This window comes from Dermacentor variabilis, chromosome 6 (assembly GCF_050947875.1).
Source record: "Dermacentor variabilis isolate Ectoservices chromosome 6, ASM5094787v1, whole genome shotgun sequence".
In the NCBI taxonomy this organism is placed as follows: domain Eukaryota; kingdom Metazoa; phylum Arthropoda; class Arachnida; order Ixodida; family Ixodidae; genus Dermacentor; species Dermacentor variabilis.
In genome coordinates this window covers 111,722,605-111,746,059 of record NC_134573.1, presented here as the reverse complement: position 1 = coordinate 111,746,059, position 23,455 = coordinate 111,722,605, and the positions used below count along the sequence as shown (strand labels likewise).

General features: G+C 44.4%; 1 protein-coding gene and 1 non-coding gene across 10 annotated transcripts in view; both read right to left on the bottom strand.

Annotated features, from left to right (window-relative positions):
* Positions 1 to 23,455, bottom strand: part of LOC142585045 (uncharacterized) — a 40,527-nt gene that overhangs the window by 12,037 nt on the left and 5,035 nt on the right. For 5 of the 9 annotated variants that reach the window (XR_012829010.1, XR_012829011.1, XR_012829009.1 and 2 more), the window contains exon 1: positions 3,919 to 4,173. The exons of 2 other annotated variants lie outside the window; for them this stretch is intronic. Coding sequence is in view for 1 of the 7 variants with exons in the window: in XM_075695491.1 (XP_075551606.1) it covers positions 3,919 to 3,920 (2 nt within the window). In the remaining 6 variants the exon portion in view is untranslated. Of the gene's footprint in view, positions 1 to 3,918; positions 4,174 to 16,203; positions 16,715 to 23,455 lie in introns of those variants that run through there. 2 more of the 9 variants (XM_075695496.1, XM_075695493.1) reach the window with 2 other exon arrangements.
* On the bottom strand, positions 3,539 to 3,611 carry TRNAR-CCG (transfer RNA arginine (anticodon CCG)). The gene has a single exon. It is a non-coding gene; the product is annotated as a tRNA-Arg (tRNA).

Sequence of the window (23,455 nt, the reverse complement as noted above, 5' to 3'; positions counted from 1 at the left end):
AATTATTTGGAGGGTCATAACATTATTTACAAATACCAACACAGTTTTTGCAAGGGTTACTTATGTCACACACAGCTAGCCGACTTCATTCACGAACTTCATATATTACTATTACATGTTTGCATCCAAGCTGACCTAGTCTTCCTCGACTATTTAAAAGCATTGAACCAAGCTTCCCATGAAGCTAGCTGAACATAACATAATGCTAATGCGCTTGCATAGATCGAAGGTTTCCTTCAAATAGCCCTTTAGTATGCTTACACAAATGATCTCAAATCGGCTTATATGGCCACATTAAATAGTGTACCACGTGGCACTTTGGTTCCTTAAAGGCTATTGATAATATACATTAATGATTTATGAAACTCTATTTCATAAGTTAGATAATTTGCCAATGATTATGTCGTATGCAGTCCCATTCTGGTTCGTAAAAATGATCCGTAACAGTTCATAACGGTTTCTGTTTGCACGCAAAAATCTTCAAGCAAGGTAATCATAAAAACAGTATTAAGTTTTCTCAATAAGTGAATTATGAGTTCCGAGTTCATTCTTGAGTCAAGGCACTGAGCATGATCTCGGAAGCAGCACATCATTGAGTATACTCACCGAAATGCAAGACTGCTGTGCTGGTAAAAGCAACTTAAATGAACATAAACGAACGATAAACATTGTTAACAAAGCACTGTACCTGTAGATAATGAAACGATAAGCTATTCTGCATGCAAGCCTGTTATGATGCTGACCTGCTGGTGCACTGAGCGACAGGCATAGATTAGTGGAGTGTTCTACCGGCTATCGCTCACACTATCCTGGCCCGAGATAAGACATTAATGGTGATGTTGCCTGACGTCAGCTGTTTTGGTTTGCCAACTTTCCCCGAGAAATGAAAGCCCACAAAAGATATTTCGGTTTCATTCCGAAACAAAATAATAAGTAACATTACAGTTACGCTTTCGTTCCAGTAAGAAAATATCGTTTTTTCTTTTTTCGTTTTCGTACAGTTCCGGCACACTGAAATTAACACATGGTGAAGTTACACATTTACACTTAATCGAATCTTCATACTGCTTGTGCATACTTGCATTGCTATTCTTTATTCAACACAAGAGTGCTTTTTGCAGACGTGTAGATCAAGGATTTTGCAATGCCTCAGTGTGAAATAAGGAAACTGGAGGAGAGAATAAGAAATGAGGAAAGAGGGTGATAAATTGGCAGGTGGAACTTGAAAACAAAGGGACATTACGTCAAGCGGGGTGGGTTCGACTTGTAACTGACTTTGGCAGAGGGCGCATGCTGCACGCCATGTCATATGATTGCACAAAAGACGATGAGCTCTACAGAGTTCATGCAGGAGGATGCCACAATTTTAACTGTACCTGGGAGAGAACATGGGGCGGCCGTGCAATGGATAGAAGTGTATCAGGGCAAAATGTCTTGCAGTTTACACACTATGTCATTAATGTAGCAGCTGTTAATTAGGTCACAGCTGACTACATGGCACCACTCCCAGTATGATGTACAAGGGTTGATCCAGAAATAAGGTTCCCAAAGAACTCCAACCACACGGGAAGGTGCGAGGCGAAATGTGACAACACTGCTGCGCGCGGTTGTTCCCCCCCCCCCCTCTCGATTCACCCTGGTCGCGCTTCGCTGGCTTTGCTGGATTTTTGGCTCAGCAGCCGTCCGATATGGAGGCTCCCATTGTTGATCCCGCCAAGTGCGAGATTCTTTCTGTAATTCGCTTTTTGCACGCCAAAGGGATATTCCCTTTGGGGGCATATACCCCCTGGATAATCATCGTCAGTTGACAGAGGTGTATGGCGACAAGTGTATGCCCATTCAACACATCCGAAAGTGGTGCAGGGAGTTTAGTGCTGGTTGGAAGGAAGTCCATGATGAAGAACGGAGTAGAAGACCGTCAGTTTCAGAGGTGGTTATCGAGATGGTCCAACGCGAAGTGCTTCCAAACAGGAGGATCACCGTCCATGAACTCGTTGCTCAGATTCCTGGGAGTTCTTATGGTACAGTGGAAAGAGCTTTGACTGGAAAATTGGGGTATCACAAGTGTAGTGCTCGATGGGTACCGCAGCTATTGACATCAGACCACAAGGAGAGATGCCTTGACTGTGCTCGCCACTTTCTTGAAAAGTGTCAAGAAGATAAGGAATGATTGTTGGACTCCATTGTTACAGAAGACGAAACGTGGATGTTTCATTTCACTCCCGAAACAAAACAAAAATCCAAACAGTGGCGGCACCTAGAGTAACCAGTCACAAAGAAGTTCAAACAAACTCCTCCTGCTGGCAAAGTCATGGCCAGTGTTTTTTTGGGACCGTACGGGGATACTGCTGATCGATTTCATGGAACGTGGGAAAACAATCACCTCAGACAATTATTGTGGAACACTAAGAAAACTCAGGCGAGCTATCCAGAACTGCCAGCGAGGACAACTGGCAGCCGGTGCAACACTGCTTCACAACAACGCCTGACCTCACGTCTCCCATCAAACCCAGGAACATTGGCAAACTTTTAGTGGACTGTCATGCCCCACTCAACGTACAGTCCAGACCTCACACCTAGTGATTATCACTTGTTCCCCAAGTTAAAGGAACATTTGAGTGGCCAACATTTCCGGAGCAACGATGGATTCAAAGAAGAGGTGAAACGCTCCCTGAATGGGTTGGCGGCGGAGTTCTAGGACATTGGTATACAGAAATTGAAGCACCGTCTACAAAAATGTGCTGAAAAATATGGTGATTATGTAGCAAAATAGAGCGCGAAGTTTCATCTTTCCAATGAAGTGAATTCCTATGAGAATAAACAATGTTGTCTATCTCTAAAATTGATGGGAACCTTATTTCTGGATCAACCCTTATATATACATGACCGAGTTAGTGCGCTTTGGCAGGCTGTTTGTTGCACGAATTCAAGCAACTCGGTTTAGCAAATGAAGGGTCCCACACTGAGGCACAGTATTCAAGGGAGAACACAGGGGGCACAGGGTGTATGTATGTATGTATGTATGTATATACATGTGGCCTCTTGGCCTATATCCAGTACACTCTAACAAGTAAGCCTGAGGCACTGCAAAGTATATATAAATATTATTTCGCATGATGGACTAGATATTAACTTTTTCAAACTACAAAGGGTGAAACTTGGTAAAAAACTGTGCCATTTGGAGATGATGTGGAGTTTGTGCCAAGCGTGCATGCATATACGCGCGCCGTCTGACGTACTGTTCTTTTCCTCTCTCGGTTTGCGTTGTATTCGTGCGCACGCGCTGTGTAGGAACCGCAAGCCCCACACGCCACATCGGAGCCTCTGCTTGAGTGGTCGATGCGTGACCCAAAGAAAAAACAGATCTGCCGGCGAGTGATGAACTTCATTGGGTCTGCTGCCAAATAGAAAGCTGTTATGTTTCTGTACGGTTTAGTTTAGAACTACAATAACGCCGAGATACAAAATCAAATACTACAAATCAAGCAAGTGTAACCTTACTTATAATAGAGGGAAAAAAATTACGACATATCAGATACGCCCCTGGTGGGACTTGAACCCACAATCTTTGGTTCCGGAGACCAACGCCTTATCCATTAGGCCACAGGAGCACGCCAACAGACAGCCTCTTTGGCACTATATCACACGATTCACGTCGGTGTTTCGCAATTCAATGAAGGGCGCGAATTACATAAATTTAAAAAAATAAACGCTTACATGCACACACGTCGCACGACGTCACTAGACAGCGCCACGCCGATTTTCTCGTTTCTTTCCAACTGTAAAAGACAATTGCTATTTTTTTTTTTCATCGTTACAAGTTCACCTAGTGCAATTCAAGCGCAACGCTTTGAATGGGCACGAGAAAGATGTGTTATCGTCATGGTACTTTCAAATGTCTGCTTGGCGTGTACTTACATTGTCTTGCGTAAGGCACATAGCAGTACTGCTGACGCTAATTATAACATTCCAATGAAACCTGCAAGCTATTGACAGTCCCTAGAGCAGTAATTTTGGAAAGGGTGATCCCAACTAACCAGTGATATTCCTAAAGCCGAACCACCTCGGCGCACGTTTTAAAAAGCACGATAGTACATTTTGCCAACACGCAACTGCACTTTCCAGCGAAGATTGTGCAACCACAGAACGGTGCAACGTTGAATGGGATGCTGACCAAACAAAAAGAAACGGAAACAGCAGCTAGCGCCATCTCCCTCACGCTGAACAAAGCTTTGGTAAAAGAAATCAAAAAGGTGTCGAGTGATGTCGCTGCAGTACATCGAAGGAGAATAGAGTGCACTACACGAAAGGATAGTTCCCAATATGGTGCCAAAGAAGGTTCTTAGTGTAATAGAGACCTGAGTGTAATAGAAAGCTCTTATACTACAGTGCATACTGCAGTGCAACACTGCAGTGCAACATACTGTATATTCTAAGCATTATAGTTAAACTACAGTGTACGGGCAGATGGTGCGGGAAAGATCGTACGCGTCGAGGCGCGGCGTGAGCACAGATATCTTCCCCAGACAAATATGGGTGTTCTGGCTGCCTCACAAAGGCACGATACAATGTCTACGAAGGCAAAAATATTGAGCAAAGTGGGCGCGCGCTGGCGCGCATACGTGTATATAGTGAGATGGCTGTCGCGTTCGCTCGTCGCCTACAAGTCGTACCCCATGCGAGCGACGATTTTAGCCACGTTTCCCCGTTCTTGCCGGTATGAGGACAGCAATATACTCGCCGAAACTAGCGTGACGCATGCTTTATTAAGTGGACGTATTCTACTGTAAAAAAACACCATAAAATATTTCTGAAGGTCTTGCAATAGGTTCTTATCCTTGCACGTATAAAAATTCAATAGTTTGCTCCTTCTGTGCGACAATCGCTGGTATTTGAGTGATCTACATCCAGTCCTGGCTTCGCGCTATTGGCTAGGCGCTCATAGCACTTCCGGGCGACGAACGACGAATTCTAGATTTGGAGAACCGGGCAATCGAGCGACAAGACCGAGCGATCCGTTCAAGCGATGGCCCGTTTCGTCGCTCGTCACCGTCGCGCACAAGATCGCTCTCATGTACTTTCAGAACGCGTTTTCGGCAGTTCGATTCTCAAATGTATGTTTGTTTTCTGGCTCACGCAAAAAATTCTATAATTCAGATGCGCGAGCTCCTGAATATTTGTCTGCACTTGCTAAAAAAAAAAATTCTGCGCTCACCGCTGCACTGTTCTTGCTCAAATTTTGCAGAAAGGTCGCATTTTGGCGTCGACTTCGTGCTGTATAACACTTAGCACAGTTAATTGCCTCGTTTATAGCAAAAAAGTGGAAATTTGTCTACGCTTGGGGATGCGAACTGCTGCCGCGACGTCGCGTGGATGGATGTTATGAGCGTCCCCTTTGGAACAGGGCGGTGGTTTGCGCCACCAAGCTGTTGCTATTATACTGCCTAGTGTCCTACCTAGGTTAAAAAAAAAGAAGAAAAAAGAACACTATGAACTTCCACAACCAAATTTTCTGATCCTCTATTGCGAACTGTGCTTTTGTACGTCTCCGTTTTTGTCGTTTCCTATACTTCCACCAATCCTCCAATCGCCTCTTACTAATCCCTATTGCGGACGTGTTTACTTTTTCACTGCATGCTCTCGCTGAACCCAAGGGCTTCAAGGAGGCCAGTAGTGCCTAAATTGACCGCTGGGTAGACGCCTTCACATTCTAGTAAAACATGCTCCATAGTTTCTCTAGCTTTACCGCAGCAAGCACAAGCTTCTTCTTCCTTCTCATATCTCGCTTTATAGGTGCGTGTTCTAAGGCATCCCGACCTCGCTTCGAAATGTAATGAGCTTCCCTTTGAGTTATCATAAATTGTTTCTTTCCCGATTTCGTTTTTTCCTCTTTAGTTACTCATGGCAGGTTTCTTTTCCATTGCCGCCATCTATGAGAATATTTCAGCCTCTCCGACTTTCCGCTTGACGTTCTTTGTTGCTGTGTTGCCCACCCTACAGGCGCATAAACTATGTCGCCACCGGTCGTAATCTGCAGAAACCAGCGTTTCAGGGAGGGCACTTGCCTTATCCAGGCACATAGTTTCATACAATACTTACTATAGGGAACTCTGGCGCTAGTGTCCACGGGAGCTGTAATGAGAGCGGCTGTACCAGCATGGGAATTATGGGAAGTACATGGATTTGCCTAAACTTCGTCCTTTTGGCTTCAAATGGCTTTGTGAACTCGTCATTTTTAACAATGTACTGCGTAATAAACCATTAAATAAAAATCGTTACAATTGTCCGACGGCAGGATTCGAACACAGGAGCCTGACATTGAAACCATTGAATGAATGAATGAATGAATGAATGAATGAATGAATGAATGAATGAATGAATGAATGTGTATTGCTTAGTGGCGCAAGGGCCAGGTATGGCCAAAGAGCGCCATGACTAATAATGTTTTGTTAAGCGCTGATTTGTGAGTTGCGATGGTGGAATGTAACATGGGTGTAAAGTGGCCTAAAATCAATCCGTATCATGGATGCGTAAAATGATATATAGTATAAAATTATGATAGTGATACATGTAGTTGTCTATGGATATAGTACGCGTGATAAGAGATCATGGAGCTAAAATGCAAGAATATGTAAATAGCACCTATGCCTCCGGAAGGCCTTTGAGCCCAAAGGCTGGGAGGCAGGTGCTTTCTTTTTATGCAGTTACCGCAGCAGAAACCTCAGTGAAGAGGCCGTGCTACGGATTTCCTGGTGATATAACATGAAAACTACGTACATCTTTTAAAAATTTGGACAACAATTGATATTTAAAGAGAGGTTCTATACCTATGATCATTAGAGGATGAAATGGAATTTGTTGCCGGTGTGGTAATGGGAAATGCTTTTTCCTATTAGCGCCTAATTCAGTGCATTGCAGCAGGATGTGAAGCACGGTGAGTGGCTCACCACATTTATCACACGTGGGTGGATCGCCACCGGACAAGAGGTATGCGTGTGTGCTGTATGTGTGTCCTATCATGAGTCTGCAAAGTGTTACTTCTGTATGGCGGTTCTTTGATACTGGCGGCCAGTTGCCAAGATACGGCTTGATAACATGTAATTTATTTGCTGTTTCTTTATCCCACAAGCGCTGCCAGAAATCTCTTAGCTTTTTTCTTATTGAGGGCTTGAGGTCCATTACAGGGACAGTCGTGGAAGTCTCTGCAGCGTTCACGTGCACGTATGTGGCTAGCTGGTCATTTAACACGTTTCCCTCTATCTCTCGGTGCCCCGGCACCCAGCATAAGACGATATGCTGCTTGGACGCATAGGTGGTTAGTAATGCTGAGTAAAGAGAAATAATTACAGGGTATTGATATTTCTTGACAGTTTTCAAAGCATTTACGACGCTCAAAGGGTCTGTGTATATAACTGCCTTTGGGATATTAAATTCTTTAATGTGTTTAACGGTGGCCAATATCGCGTAGGCCTCTGCTGTGAAAATACTTGTGTTAGGGTGCAGAACACCGGCATCCGAAAAGGATGGACCGACCGCTGCGTAAGATACGCCAGAATTACACTTCGATGCGTCTGTAAAGAATTCAGGAGAGGAGTATTTGTGCTGTAATTCGAGGAAATACATTCGTATATGCGCGACAGGCGCGCGCTTTGTAACAGCTACGAAAGATATATCACAGTCTATTGGTTGCCACTGCCACGGCGGGGGCCGTGTAGCAGGGGACATAAGGTGGTATTCAAGCAGTGGAATCCTTGTTTCTTCAGCCATGTCTCTGACACGCAGTGAGAAAGGCTTTGCCACTGTGGGCCGGTTGCGAAAAAGTTGACAACTGGACAAATCGTCTATGGTGGCAAACGCGGGCTGCTCACTGTTTGCGTTCACTATAAGAAAATACATGAAAGACGAATATTTTCTCTGCAGATGAAGTGACCACTCATCCGATTCAACGTAAAGGCTTTCCACTGGGCTTGTTCTAAAGGCGCCTGTGGACAAGCGAATGCCTAAGTGGTGGACAGGGACTAGCATCTTCAGAGCAGTTGGAGTAGCCGACTGGTAAACTATGGCTCCATAGTCTAGTCGTGTGCGTATGAGGCTTTTATACAAGTTCATGGGACATTTCATATCACTGCCCAGGCTGTGCGTGAGAGCACCTTTAAGATATTCATTGTTTTCATACATTTGTTTTAAGATATTTTATGTGCTGTACAAAGGTTAGTTTCGCGTCTAAGATTATGCCTAAAAATTTATGTTCCCTATTTACAGGCAGATGCTCACCATGCAACAAAATTTCAGGATCAGGGAGCAGGCCTCTTTTTCTAGAGAAAACGACACATGTGCTTTTTTGTGGGTTCAGCCGGAACCCGTTCTCATCAGCCCATTTGGAGACCCTGTTAAGACCAAGCTGGGCATGTCGCTCACAGATTGCAAGAGAACTTGATTGAAAACCTATCTGTACATCGTCAACATATGTTGAATAGAAAGTGTTATGTGGTATGTGTAGACGAAGAGAATTCATTTTTACTATAAAGAGCGTGCAGCTGAGCACCCCGCCCTGCGGCACTCCAGTTTCCTGTACAAATTTCCGTGACAGAACATTGCCCACTCGAACACGGAATGTCCGATTCGACAGATAATTTTCGATAACATTGAACATATTTCCGTGTATACGCAACTGTGAGAGGTCTCTCAATATCCCAAACCGCCACGTTGTATCATAGGCTTTCTCCATATCTAAGAATACTGATAAGAAAAACTGCTTATGGACAAAAGCTTCACGGATACGTGCCTCGATACGTACGAGATGGTCAGTGGTGGATCGACCCTCCCGAAACCCGCGCTGGTATGGGTGGAGCAACTTGTTTGATTCGAGGAAGTGTAGTAGGCGGCAGTTAATCATTTTTTCGAATACTTTGCAGAGACAACTTGTTAATGCTATAGGTCTGTAACTTGATACAGAGGAAGGATCCTTTCCGTGCTTCAATATTGGAATTATAATAGCCTCCTTCCAAACAGAGGGGATCTCGCCGGAAGACCATATAACGTTGTAAAGGGAAAGGAGGGTTTTCTGTGTTTGGGATGGTAGTTGTTTTAACATCTCATATATTACGCGGTCTGAACGTGGGGCGGATGTATTACAGCAGTTCGGTGCTGCCTGCAGTTCTGCTATGCAGAATGGTTCATTGTACGGCGCACTTTTGGCACATTTCCTTTCTAGCTCTTGCTTCTCTATTCGTGTTTTGTACTTTAGGAATGTTTCGGAGTAGTGTGAGGAGCTGGATATGTGTTCAAAGTGTGTGCAAAGAAAGTTGGCTTGATCTTCCAGGCTTTCTCCGTGGCTATTTACTCCGTGGCTATTTATTCCAGGCTTTCTCTGTGGCTAACCATTAAGCCACGGACGCCTTTTATTTTTTCTTTATGACCTTCATTACAACATCAAGTAAACGCGTGCAAAGCAGGTCACTTGGTGCAGAAAAATAATATTACATCATTTGGAGAGACTGTACATATTTAAAGGGCTCTCAAAGAGGATATCACAGACACCAAACTGTCAAGCTCCTGAAACCACTCTGGCGGCTCAATCATGTGCTTGAGGGCATCACGCGTGTACCTAAGACTTTCAGTTAGGTGTTCCATCGCAGACGTTTCATCTGCGCGGGCATTGTTGACCTCCATACGCGTTTTCCACTCGCTGCTCATACACAAAAGTATTATCAAGTCAGCCGGCACTCCCCCTGTGTCTGCGCATATGTGTCAGTAAGAACCGAATAGCGAAAGGACTTAGCGGCAGTTCTTTCTTCAGAGTTCGTTTGAGAATATCCCACAAGAAAACGGAGTCATGGCAATCCAAGATGATGTGCTCAATAGTTTCAGGTTTCTTACATATGATGCAGTTAACAGATCACGGAACAAAGAAGCCCTTGCTTTGTAGCCACGACTTCACAAGGAGAGTGCCAGAATGCAATTGAAAGAGAAGGTTTTCGCTGTAGATCTAACCGACATGTTTTAACGCGTTTGAGTACATTGCGTTCAGGTCCTAAGTTATACATCATGCAGTAAACAAGATGCGGCAAGAAAACGTCAAGCAGATCACTATAAAGTTTCTTAGAAGTCAAAAATTCATTCGAAATATGCGCTTTCAGTAAAGAAAAGGACATAACTTCCCTCAGAAAGCCAAATGGTGTTCGAGTTTGTTCATTTGTTGATGAGGCAACCCACTCAGGCAATGAAGTACTTAATCTCACTTAACAGTACGCAGAAATATATCACTTTGGTCCCTTAAGAAAAAAGAACCTACTAACAATATGTTTCAAAAACAAATGTGTTAGTGGGCCCCAGTTCTCCATTCTTCACCGAATGAAACAAGTTACACCGGCTATTTCTTTCCCAAGTGGATCCCCATATATATACTGCAAACACTTTGTGAAGTTTCTGCACCGAAATTCTTGCTATGCATAACACTTGTAGTACATAATACACCTTTGTAGCTAAAAACAAATTGCAAGCACTAGCCCTTGAAAACAACGAAAAATTATGCCCACCCCACTTTTCTGTCAGGTTTTTAATTATTTTTGCTTCTTCGATCCAATACGCGGCACTGTCACGATAATATTGTAATGGCACCCCAAGATATTTTCCAGGGCTAACGCTCCAGTTCATATCGCAAAAATACTCGGGTGCCTGTGGCCATCTGCCGTGCCATAAACCTAGGCACTTAGTCCAGCTGACAACACTTCCGGTTGGGGCGCAAAAAGAAAAAAAAAACCTCTTTCATAGTTTTATTCACACTTTCTGTAATACGGCAGAAAATTGCCACGCCATCTGCATAAGCCAAAACTCTAGTCTCAATTCATGCGTAGATAAACGCACAAATAGATTGGCTTTTAATTATTTTCAAACAAGACGGCTCTAAATTCAAGGCAAATAAAAGAGGCGACAAACAGCATCCTTGTTTTACTGATGATTCCACTTTTATACTGGCGCCTAATTTCCTATTAATTACTAACTTTGCAGTGCAATGCTTGTACACCATTCTTATTCCATCTGTTATCACTGCACCGGCTTTAACATGTTCTAATATGACATCATGGACGACTCTGTCAAAAGCCTTTTCAAGGTCAATTTGTGTCATAGCGACTCTGTCCTCCCTTTCATAGCAACATTCCAGTATGGCCTTTGCAGTATTTATTTATTTATTTATTTATTTATTGTACATACTTTCAAGGCCGGCAGGCACAACAGAAAGGAGTGGTAGAGTACATTATTTGCAGAACGAGAGAAAAAAAAATAATGAAGGAACTATAAGGCACTTTGAACAGCAAGCTTGAAATTGGTGCTGTCACAAATGGTGACTAAGGAGGCGGGAAGGCGGTTCCATGCAGTGGCGGTTCTTGGTAAGAATGAAGAATGGTATAAATTAGTGCGGCAAGATGGCACTTCAACTTTGTGTTGATGATCGATGCGAGATGAGATGTAACTGGGTCTGGTGAAGAGATTTTCTTTCAGGAAAGGATTGAGGTAGTATATTTTATGAAAAAGACAAAGGCGAGAATGCTTGCGACGTAGTGACAGGTCAGGTAGATCTAATGTTTTTTTCATGGATGTTACGCTAGAATGACGTGAATAATTAGAGAGGATAAAGCGCGCTGCACGGTTCTGAATGCTTTCAAGTGAATTAATGAGATTGGAATGAGCAGGGTCCCATATGGCACACGCATATTCTGACGAGCGTTTTGAAGATGGTAAGCTTTAGTGAGGTCGGAGCGGATGCAAAGTTACGTCTTAGATAACCTAATGTTCGGTTGGCATTGTTAGTGATATATTCAACATGCATGTTCCACGAAAGATTGCTAGTAATATGCAGGCCAAGATACTTATAAGAGTTAACAACCGACAGGACAGTACCATTAATAGAATAGGGGGGCGGATCAGAAGGGGTAGAGCGGCAGGAGACACGCATATGTTTGCATTTATTTGTGTTAAGCTGCATTTGCCATTTGTTACACCAATTTGATACACTAACCAGATCATCTTGAAGCTTACTGGAATCATTAAGGTTAGTTATTTTGTGATAGATGACGCAGTCGTCCGCGAACAGCCTAATGATTGAGTTAGAGATACAGTCAGGAAGGTCATTAATATAGATGAGAAAAAGCAGGGGCCCCAGTACGGATCCTTGCGGTACACCGGAGGTAACTGAACAAGGTCTAGAGGTATAATCATTAGCGGTTACATACTGGGTCCTGTTAGAGAGAAAATCCTTAATCCATGCAAATACGTTTGGGTCAATATTAAGAAGAGAAAGTTTGAAAATAAGTAAATCATGAGAAACAGAATCAAAAGCTCGCGAGAAGTCCAGAAATACACAGTCAGTATCAAGTTGCTGATCTACATTAATAAACAAGTCATTGGTAAAAGACAAGAGTTGGGTTTCGCAGGAAAAGAATTTTCTAAATCCATGTTGTGCGTTGTTAAAGAAAGAATTCATCTCGAGGAAATTAATGAGGTGTGAATAAATTATGTGCTCTAATATTTTACTTGGAATGCATGTCAATGAAATTGGTCGATAATTATTGGAGGAATGAGTGTCACCTGATTTATGGACCGGAACCACCTTTCCCACCTTCCAGTCTTTGGGCAGGGTAGAAAGCTGTAGGGACTGGTCAAAAATCTTTGATAAAATAACACTTGAAAAAACTTCAGTACACTTTAGCATTCTTGAATTAATGAAGTCGGGACCACAGGATGAAGAAATTTTTTGATTTCTGATAAGTTTGCCGATGCCAATCCAGTCAAGCGAGATAGGATCCATAGGCGGAAAACTTGGGGACGATAAGAATGGAAAATTTGGCTGTACTGATCGCTGAAAAAATGACGAGAAGGTATTATTCAGAATTTCGCAGCACTCGTGAGTTGGAACTGGCACGTCTGATTGGATTAATTGAAGAACATTCTTTTTAGTACCTGCAACAATAGACCAAAACTTCCGTGGGTTAGAAACCAGAAATGAGGGCAGAGTATTATTTAGGAATGTGTTTTTGGCACAGGCTATTGCCGAACAATATTCACTGGCAATGCGGTGATATCGAGACCAATGATCAGGATGATTTGTAGCTTTAGCGCGGCGAAACACCCGTTTTTTTTTTTTGTTGCGCAGGCGCTTTAGTGCATTATTAAACCATGGTGATCGGGGGTTAGAGGGCACTCTTCTTTTAGGTATGTAGCGGTCAATTATCGATAGAAGTTTGTTTTTATAGAGAGACCAGTTTTCATCAACTGTTCGTTGCGAAAAGTTCATTAAGTAGTTCGTAATGAAAGACTCAAATTCGGCTGTTATTGACGAGGCATCTGCTCTGTTGTAATCTAGTATAATCTTTGAGCTTTTTTTTAGTAGTAACAAGCGCGTTAAGAGTGAAATGGATCATTACATGGTCGCTTATACCTTGCAGGAACGTTAGAGGTGAAACCAAGTTGGGGGCAGTGGTAAGAATGAGATCCAGGATATTGGCAGAAGTCAGTGTAGTGCGCGTGGGGTAGTGCACAAGTTGAATACGGTTAAAATCGCGGCACAGGTCCAAAAATTCTAAAAATTGAGGACAACTCTGTTTCACAACTACGTCATTCTTCGACCACACAACATTGGGAAAATTCAAGTCCCCTAGTATAAACAAGGGTGATGTGGGGTATCTAACAATGAGGTTATTAATCACATCATGAAGTTCATGGCAAAACGAAATAGGAGCAGCGGGTGGTCTATAACAGGCACAGAAAATAAACTCGCGATTGGAAATGACAACCCGTACACACACAAGTTCTAATGACGATATAATCGGAATGATGTGAGAAACAAGAGCATCTTTGACACCGATAAGAACTCCCCCTCCTGATCGAATGTCGCAGTCATATCGGTATAAACTATAAGTGTTTTCGCAATCCAGTATTTCACTGCTGCTTATTTTTGCTGACAGCCACGTTTCCGTAATGATAACAATGTCAGCAGAACAGGAATCAATGGCTGATGATAAAGCTATGCGTTTGCTGAGTACACTACGTGCATTAGTGAATAGTATTGATAGGCTTTTGACGTTTTGGTGTACGGCAGATAGCTATGAAGAATCATTCACCTGAGCGGCAGCGGACTCAGGTACGGCGGCTGGCACGTGTGAAGGGGGACACATTTCACAGATGCTATCGGTGGCTGCGCAGTAAACGTATGTTTTTTTGTTAATGATTAGTTTATTATAACGAAGTGGAAAGTTCTGTTTGCTGGCGTTTCCGAAGTCTATAAGTCTCTTACGCAATTGCCTGGCATTTTTGCAGAAATCCTCACCTACAGATACACCAGAGCCCTTTAGCTTTGCCCTCAAGGAAAGGATACTTTCTTTAATCTTAAATGCCGAGAACATAACAATTATGGGGCGGGTTTTATTCGCAGAAAACGACCCCAATCGGTGCGCTCTAGATACAGCCGTATGTATATTCGAAAAGATCGATCTGCCTTTGATACCGCATGTCTGATGGGGTCCCACAAGTTCTTTTATAACAGTCTGCAATCGTCGCACCAGTACTTTAGTGTAAACTTCATAGTCCGTATTTGTCAAGCTTATTGGTCTGTAGGCTTCAACCACCAAAAGTCCCGCACAATCTTTCGCTCTAGGTATTGAAATAACGTGCGATGTCCGAAAAGAAGGAGGTGCATCCTTGTTCTCGTACATCTCCCTTATCACGCGCTGTAATGCTACAGCTATTCCACTTTTAAAGCTCTTATAGAAAGCCCCTCCCAGACCATCAGGCCCCGGCGACTTGCCGGGTCTAAGTTCATCAATCGCATCCTCAACTTCTGAAAGGCTTATCGGTCTGTCGAGCGCATCACAGACCTCATCTGGTAATGTTAGCATTAATGGCAAGAAGTCAGTTCTAAACCTTTTAATATCACATGCCTTTTTCCCCATCAAACTTTCATAATAAGACTCAAATGCGTGCTCAATCATTCCAGCATCACTAGTGACTTACCTTTGATAACTTATTTCTGTTATTTCATTGGAAACCGCGTGTTTCTTCTCGTCACTTATTGCTCCCTTGGTAGGCGTCTCTCCCATCCCTAAACTCTTCGCGCTTGCCCGTAATACCGCGCCCCTGTACTTTTTTTTCATCCATGACTTCCAAGTTCTGACTTAACTTCTTTGATTTCTTTCAAAAATAACCCAGGCGAAGAGCTTTCTGCACAGAGCATATATTTTAACCTAAGGTGCAATTCCTTCTCACGCTCTTTTTTCTTTGCGATAAACTACGCATGCTCTTTCGAATTTAACGTCTCTTTTAAAGAGTTCCCATTCTGCAATGAAGAACGCTGAGCAAATTTTCGAGCCTTTCTTGAACTGCCTTTTGAAGAACGTCGTCTTGCAAAACCTTATCATTAAGCTTCCATAAGGGCCAGCTGAATTTTGACGGTTTTTGTTTCTTTTCTATGGTTGACATAACGAGGCAATGATCGCTAGAACTAACATGTAACACTTGACAACTTGAAAATAAAGGCACAAAAGTTAACGGGGCATAAATTCTGTCTAGCCTGCTATGACACTGACCTTGGTAGTGCGTATACATGGTATGGTTTTCGATAGAAAACACATAGCCAATGTCTTCAAGCTCTTGTTGCCTTACAATCGAACTTAATATCAACGCACTTTTATCACAAACGCTGGTGAACTTAGACTTATCTTCTGGAAAGCAAACACAATTAAAATCACCCATTAATATGACATGCCTTTCACAATTCAAGTACTGCTGAACATCACCAAAAAAAGACTTCTCGTTCCCGTGCTACGTTCGGAGCATCAACACATTTAGCCTCCAAGGCATCTCTGAAGAAGTAAAATCGCAGAGGACCATTCTACCATCCTCGTATGACGTGACGGCTTCAACTACAGCAATCCTGCTACGCAAAAGAATAAGGCAGCTCACATACCTACCCGCTGCGTGACATACACTTACGGTATACCTGGGGCGGAAAACGCTAACCATTTGCTCCATGTATTCAACAGTCGCAATTTTTGCTTCTTGAATGGCCAATAAGTCAATATTATTTTCAATAAGAATACTTGGCAATCCTTCTACGCCCGCTAAGTCCACGCACGTTCAACGTCGCGACACAAAGACCAGTCGAAAAATTAGCTGCCATTTAACGAGAGGAGAATCTAAACCAATTACCGCACATCGTCCGTCTCACATCTGCTACGATGACTCGACGGTCTAGGGAGGCGGACCATGGTTTCCTGGACTTCAAAACTTCAAAGCATAATGACGACGGCCGACGCACATCCTGCCCACAAACCCCAGTCCCCAGACCCCAACAACAATTTTGCAATCACAGGAACGCCTCCACTAACGCAGAGGCGCCTGGATTGTAGAACGGCGTTTGGCTGGAACGTCGGGCTTGTGCTTGAACGCCGGTCGGCGTCCCGGGGTAGCTTTCGGTGGAGGCTCGTCACTTCCGGTCTCTTGATCCTTCTCCTCATGCTGATCCGCCTCTTCGCGAAGCCTCTTAACAGGTGCACTACTTGAAGTTGGCATCACGGTGTCGTCGGTGTCGTGCTGTTCCCCAGTCGTCACTTCTGCTGATGTGCAAGTTTCTTTGGCCTCTCTTACATCAACCTCTATCGAGTTAGTTGGTTCTACCGTGTCATCCCATGGGTCTCTCCAGCTGTCCGATGACTTGGCATCATTAACAGTCGTTGCCTTCTTCAGGGGCTTAACGCCCCTGAAGAAGGCAACGAGGGCTTGGTCTCTTTCCCTTCGCCTGCGGCTTTCACTGCGTCGACCACATCCGTCAAGTGATCTGTGACATATTCCTTCAATGCCGGGCCTGTAACTGTGGCATAGGATCGGACGCACTGGGTCTCGTCGTGGCCGAAACGACGACGAAGCCCACAGCGTGGTACACGGCACTCGCGTCGTATGTTCCCGATGCCGCGGCATCGGAGGCAGAGGGGAGCTCTGGTATAGGGACGTGCGCGAGCGCGACATCTTGTGCTACTCGCAGCTGGTAGGGCAAGTCCTCAGCGGTGACGCCCACCTTCAGCTTAATAGTGACGGAACGGGTGGTTGACCCTTTGTCAACGCATACTTGTACCCGCCACCTGTCCTTGGGGATTTCAGTCACCTTTCCAAAAGGCGACAAAGCAGTGCGAACGTCGTCCTCAGGTACACCGTGAAGAAGCGAGTAGAGCTACATACGGACGCCTCGGTCACACGTGTTGACGACCACACAGCGGTGGTCCTTGACATCAAAAGCTTCTGCATCGATAATCCTCTTTTTTCCTTCTTCGTCCTCGAAATTCACCGTCCACAGATGGTTCATTTGATATGCACCCAGCGTAAACTCTTACGGCGTAAGAGACAGCCGCGGAAGAGCGTCTCGAAAATGTTCCACTCTGTAAGGCCTAGCCTTACGTCTCCATGTAAAAAAAAAAAAAAAAGCGACGTATGCAGAACGGACACACCTGTTGGCAGCCTTGGTAAAATCATTTGGTAGTCCTGGCCTGGTTTTTCACTTGACCTGATACCGCGATTAAAATGGCCGGGTCGCTGAAGCCGCCCGCGAAGAGCCCAACATTCCGCGTCCGCTCACCTTGGTGGCTGAAGGGGAAGTTGAAAGCCACGGACGCATGTATCGACAAGCGAATGAAACCCTCTTATGAATTTATCGCGGGCATGCCAGTGCCTTGAGACGCTTGGCGCGTTTCGATTTGGCCTCTGGACAATTGCAATTAATAGCAATTGTGCGTGTTCGCTGCGTATTCCGCACTTCGAAGAGTATAGATTGCGCTGAAATTTAAGACAATAATATTTATATAGCGCAACATACAAACCCACAAGTACGTTTGAATCCACAAGCACGAAGATCAGACAAATGCATGTACTTCCTATCATTACCATGGTGGTGCAACGACTGCAGCGCCAGAGTTCCCTCTAGTAGTTATTGTATGAAACTATATGGTTCCAGGAGCGGGCAACACGCGGCAGCGCTCCCTGAAACGCTGCTTTCTGCAGATGGCGGCCGGTGGCGACACAAGTCTGTGCCAGGGCTGGCTTTTCAGACGCCTTTTTCTTACAGACGAAAGAAGCTTCTCATTTCTGTCTTAAAAAAAAAACAGGTGACTAGTGGCGCCAAGTGTTATACCAAACGAAGTCGACGCCAAGATGCGATCGTTATGCAAAATTTGAGCAAGAACAGTGCAGCTGGTGAGCGCAAGATCTTTTTTTGAACGCGCGCAGTCAAATATTCAGGACCCTTACGAGCAGTTCGGCCTGTAGGAATTGTAGGTCGTAGGGAAGAACTTGGGAGGAACTAGGCGTACGGGGTTTATTTACAAATATACATTAGAACATGAGATACATTCGACAGTCTAGCGCGGCTCCCAAATGGAGCACGCAAGACGAAGCATACAGCAAACGAGCACCAGCACACTGCTCACGAGCACACCCAGCAGCCGCACAACAGCTGCTTATAAACACTCTGTCCTCCCTAGATCCCTAGGTGAGGGAAAAACCTTCGACCAGAGTCATCGTAGCCGAGCCGCCTATGAGCGGGAGGGCTTACACACACGCTTCCGCGCAGGTTTCACTGCCCCAACCGAGGTGAGATGGTCTTCGCAGAACTGGGCCTTGCCCAAAGGAGGCGCCTCTGATTCCCCGAGCTGACCTCCGCAGCGTGGCCGCCGTGGTTCTCCATTGCTCTGCGTCTTGAAAGGCGCGTGGGACGGTGCCGCCAAATACATTCCCTCGGGAACTGCCTCGCTCCCGAAAGAACGGGAAGGTGGTGGCGAGTTCACTAACAAAGCCTGGTTCGTCGACTTCGTCTCGGCATTGCGGCGACGAAGAGTTGCTGACTCGGCGCATTGTCGTCCTCACACAGTCGGTTGTCGCAGCAGACTTCGTGACGCCAATAGGCTGCGCAACGACGCCTTGTCGTCCTTTCGAAGCAAGTCGACACAGTAGACCTATAGTGGCGCCGTTCGGCTGGAGAAGGATGGTCGGTTCCTAGAAAACGCCAACCCTGCTGCTGCAGCTGGCTGAGAAACTTTGCATGTCGGCACCTCTGCAGGCCGTTCCTAACAGGCCTTACAGAGTTTAAGATAAGGGGACTCAAGCGTTTGAGGCCCCCAATCTAAAACTCTCTATTAACGCATGAATCACCGTAAACAGAGGTGTGAAGCAAAGCAAAATTCGTCAAAACAGATGCATTTTGTAAAACGTTGACGAGTATCACCTGCAAGACCACCCAGAGTAGCGGATGAGAACGTCGGTACACACGAAAAAAAATGAGAGAGAAAGGGAAGAGAGAGATAGAGAGAGAAAGGAAGCGTGATCGCTATTTGTCTGATGTAAAGGTGGTCTAATCCCAGTCCGCTTGCACTAACTTGCCTCAAAAGATTGTGGCGCCTTATCGACTCATAAATTAATTTTGATCACCAAGTAAAGGTTATAAATACTCGTTGAAAACGCTGAATGTAAATCCTGGAACAATGAGGTATATATGCTGTACAGTAGAAGAAGTTTCTTGCCAAAACTAATTGCATGCTTTAGCTCTGCCAAAAATTGAGAGGTTATGAGGAACGAAAGCTTGGGGATAACGCTTTACAATTGGTACCCGTTTTTTTCCCTGCATTGGACTCATATGATTTCAACGGAACGCCAAGGTAATTTGGAGGCACCCATACGACCAAAAATATTTAATTATGGGGTTTTACGTGTCAAAGCCATTTTCTGATTATGAGGCACGCCGTAGTGGAGGACTCCGGAAATTTCGACCACCTGGGGTTCTTTAACGTGCACCTAAATCTAAGTACACGGGTGTTTTCGCCCCCATCGAAATGCGGCCGCCGTGGCCGGGATTCGATCCCGCGACCTCGTGCTCAGCAGCCCAACACCATAGCCACTCAGCAACCACGGCGGGTACGACCACTCAATGCCAGCAAGTTAACTGGGTCGGCATGAACATCTGGGAGCCAAACCACAGTCTCGAACTTTGCGGCGAATACATTAATATTCCATGATCCAAGAAAGTGAGGTCGTTCGCATATGCTAGCGTTATTCAATCATGATGAATGACGTACTATGCAAACGGGTGACATAAGAAACAGGAAGGAAACGAAGATACTGACCGAACTGTTCCAACTTGATCAAATTGTAACCCTATTAGTAGTTTACCTAATTTCCGAAAACACTGAAACCATGAACGTTACTATAGAGGGAATCACGCGCAAGCAAAGCGGTTCCAGGTAAAGAGCAAAAAGCAGTGGCGATCTAAGGAAAACCTTGCCTCACAGAGGAGAGTATGGACGCAGAGTTTGAAATGTGTCCATTAAGAATCGAGCGAGTCGAACAATGATTGTAGCACAGTTGCATAGTTTTACATATACTGAAGCTGACGCTAGTGGGCTTGATAAGCGAAGAAGGAAGAAAAAATGGCGCACCCGACTAAACGCTATGCTAAGTCTATGGATTTTGTCAGTTGATCATGAAAGCTGGAACACTGTTCCAGCACAATATTGGCGATTTGTATGTTTGTATGTATTGAGCGGCCTTTCATCCCACAAGTATGGTGAAAATTATTAAGAATTGAGATTGAAAATTGTCATCTGTTTATTAATCCTTTCGCAAAAATTTTATAACCATTACACAGCGTTATAAGTCGCTTGCCTTCGACAGAGTGCAGTTTTCTCTTGTCAGGGCATTTTAGAATTTACACTGTGCAGATTCTTTCGAATGAGTGAGGATGGGTCTCCAGATCAAAACTAATTATGATATAGTCTCGAGTATAGTAGGGAGCAAGGTAATGATATAAATTGCTCAAACAATTATCATTAAATTCAACCGGGACCAGTCGTTATTCACATAAGCAACTAGTCAGTGACCTGCTCTATCTCTTGTTGAGTGAATAGTCCACTAATAATCGCACACTATTCAGTTGAAGGGGCGACACAGATCGCGCTACAATATCAATATATTGTGTGTCAGAAGGGCCCCAAGCGACACCATGTAGTAAGCCTCGAATTCAGACAGCATCTCATTTGTAGTGTAGCTCGGCCTCCTCTCCACAGAATTTGTCGAGGGATCAAATACATGAATAACTGCATTGCCGTTGTCAAAAACGCTGCAAAGGAATTCTTGGACGCTACACACTGTCAAGACAATATATGTATTTTTTAAATAAAAGAATATATTAATATGTCCCGAACATTGTGCCAGAAATAACTGATATCAATGCTTGCATGATTTTTGTCTATTAAGTAAAGAAAATATCACACGAACTTTAGAACTATATCAGTTAGAAACCAGCATAGCAGTGCATGTCACTGATATGATAAATGTAAAGGCCGTGAAATGAACAGGTTGAGGACAAATATTTTAATGAAACATTGTTATTCAAGAGCCTTGTTTGCATTTGATACATATGCAACGGCCAGTGAAAAATCTCAATGACGCTGTCCTTCGTTCCAATGTATTGCACAGCAGCAGCTGTCCCCGGTTGTGTATTGTAATTGCACCGAAAATAGAGTCGCAACAGAGATCATATATAAAAAGCAGTTCTGCAATATACACACTAGAAATGCGAAGGTATAATGGAATACACAAATGCGAAGATAAAGCTTGATAAAGGGCAACAAAGTGTCACTGGAAACAATTTTCACTAGATGTGTCCGCGAAATCTCGGACCGAGGTATTTAAATATACGGATAAATCTCTAATAAATCTACGTATCTAAGCAAAAGTCACTGTATAAGGGTGTGTCAGCTAAATTTAGCCAGAGTTTAAGAATATGCCGATGCACTCTAAGACGACGCGACCAAATGCATGTTGCTCACTTTTGTATGTAGTGTGCCACGCTATATTTTGTATTTTGCTTAATTAGTTTTTAGTCAAGTCTAATTAACAAATTTCTGAAGTAACGAAGCTGGGAAAAAATTCCAGTTAGAAAGTTGCAGAGCGGTTTGCAAAACATGCGAATAAAGAGCATCTGTCTTTCTACCTACTAAGTATTAGTGTATTTCAGTTTACTAATGATGCCCGTGCAATACAAAACACCACGTGACACGCGCGCTTGCGCGTCGTGTTTACACTGCTCCCAAACTTTCCGCGTACAAACAGCCATGGGAGCACTGCCGTTTAAAATGCCACAGGGGAGCGACGTAGGCGTTGGCTGTGCTATTTACGCGATAAGCAGACGCAGCGGTTATCGCTTGTGCTGCCGGAAGCAACAAGTCCGTCATTTCAGGATAGCTGTAAGCAAATTGAATATCCCTAAATTAAAAGAAAAACTCAGCTTCCAGAAGCCTGAAAATAGCAGAATAAGAATATCCTAAATGGGCAGACGCAGTCTTTCACTAAGTTTACGTTTATTTTTCATGCGCTTATCCAGGAAGTGCTCGAAGAGATCACCTTCTGCAGCGATACAACACTGGTATCTTCTGAGAAGTCTTGCTGTCGCTGCTTTGAGCACCGTCGGTGAAATGCTGTGGCAGACTTCAGTTATCTTCTCCTGTACGGCTTCTGGAGTCGTCGTTTCGGTCGTGTATACGTGATTCCTAATATAACTCCACACACAAAAAAAAGTCAGGACGGTTGAGGTCGGGTGACCTTGCAGGCCACAGGACAGGCCCGTTTCTCCCTATTCATTGCCCTGGGAAGGTAACATCAAGCTACGCTCGTGCTTGACTGCAGCTGTGGGCTGGGGCCCCGTATACCACATTTCGTCAAGTTGGGCTAATGGCTCGCAGCTGAAGTCTTCAACCGGCCCTTTGAGGAACTCACTTACATACCTCTTGCCGGCCAGAGTGTTGTTAAAGAACACTGGGCCATTGACTGTTCTGTCGTATATTCCGCACCAAACGTTAGAAGACCACTGATGTTGGTGGCGGGATCTTCCTAGCCAGTGGAGATTTTGCTCACTCCAGTAGTGTGCGTTGTGGATATTTAGTTGGCAACTTCGGGAAAAATTCGCCTCGTCAGTCCAGAGTACCTTGGTGAGAAAGTCAGAATCCTGCTCCTCCTGAATCAAAATACAATTCGCCAAGTCGAGTCTCTTTTGGAGATCCGTTGGCTCCAGGCATTGATTCAACTGCAGATGATAGGGGTGCAGTCCAGCTGTTTTCAAAATCCTCGGTGCAGTTGAGTTAGACACACCAAGCTGTGCGCTCACGCTGCGCGTGCTAGTGTGTGTGTTAGCTGCAATGATGGACCAAACGTTGGAGCGAACCTCGTTATTTATGACTGAAGCTCTCTGCCTCTTTCTTGTGAAGCTGCCGGCTTGCTTCAGCGACTCGTAGGTGTCGAATATTTTCATCGGGCTTGGTCGCGTATCCGTGTGCCAGCTTCGAAATATTCTTGCAGCCTGCCGTCTCTGTCCACTTGCAGCTCCCAGGGGAGGGATCATGTCTGCTTTTCCCTGGTTGGAAAA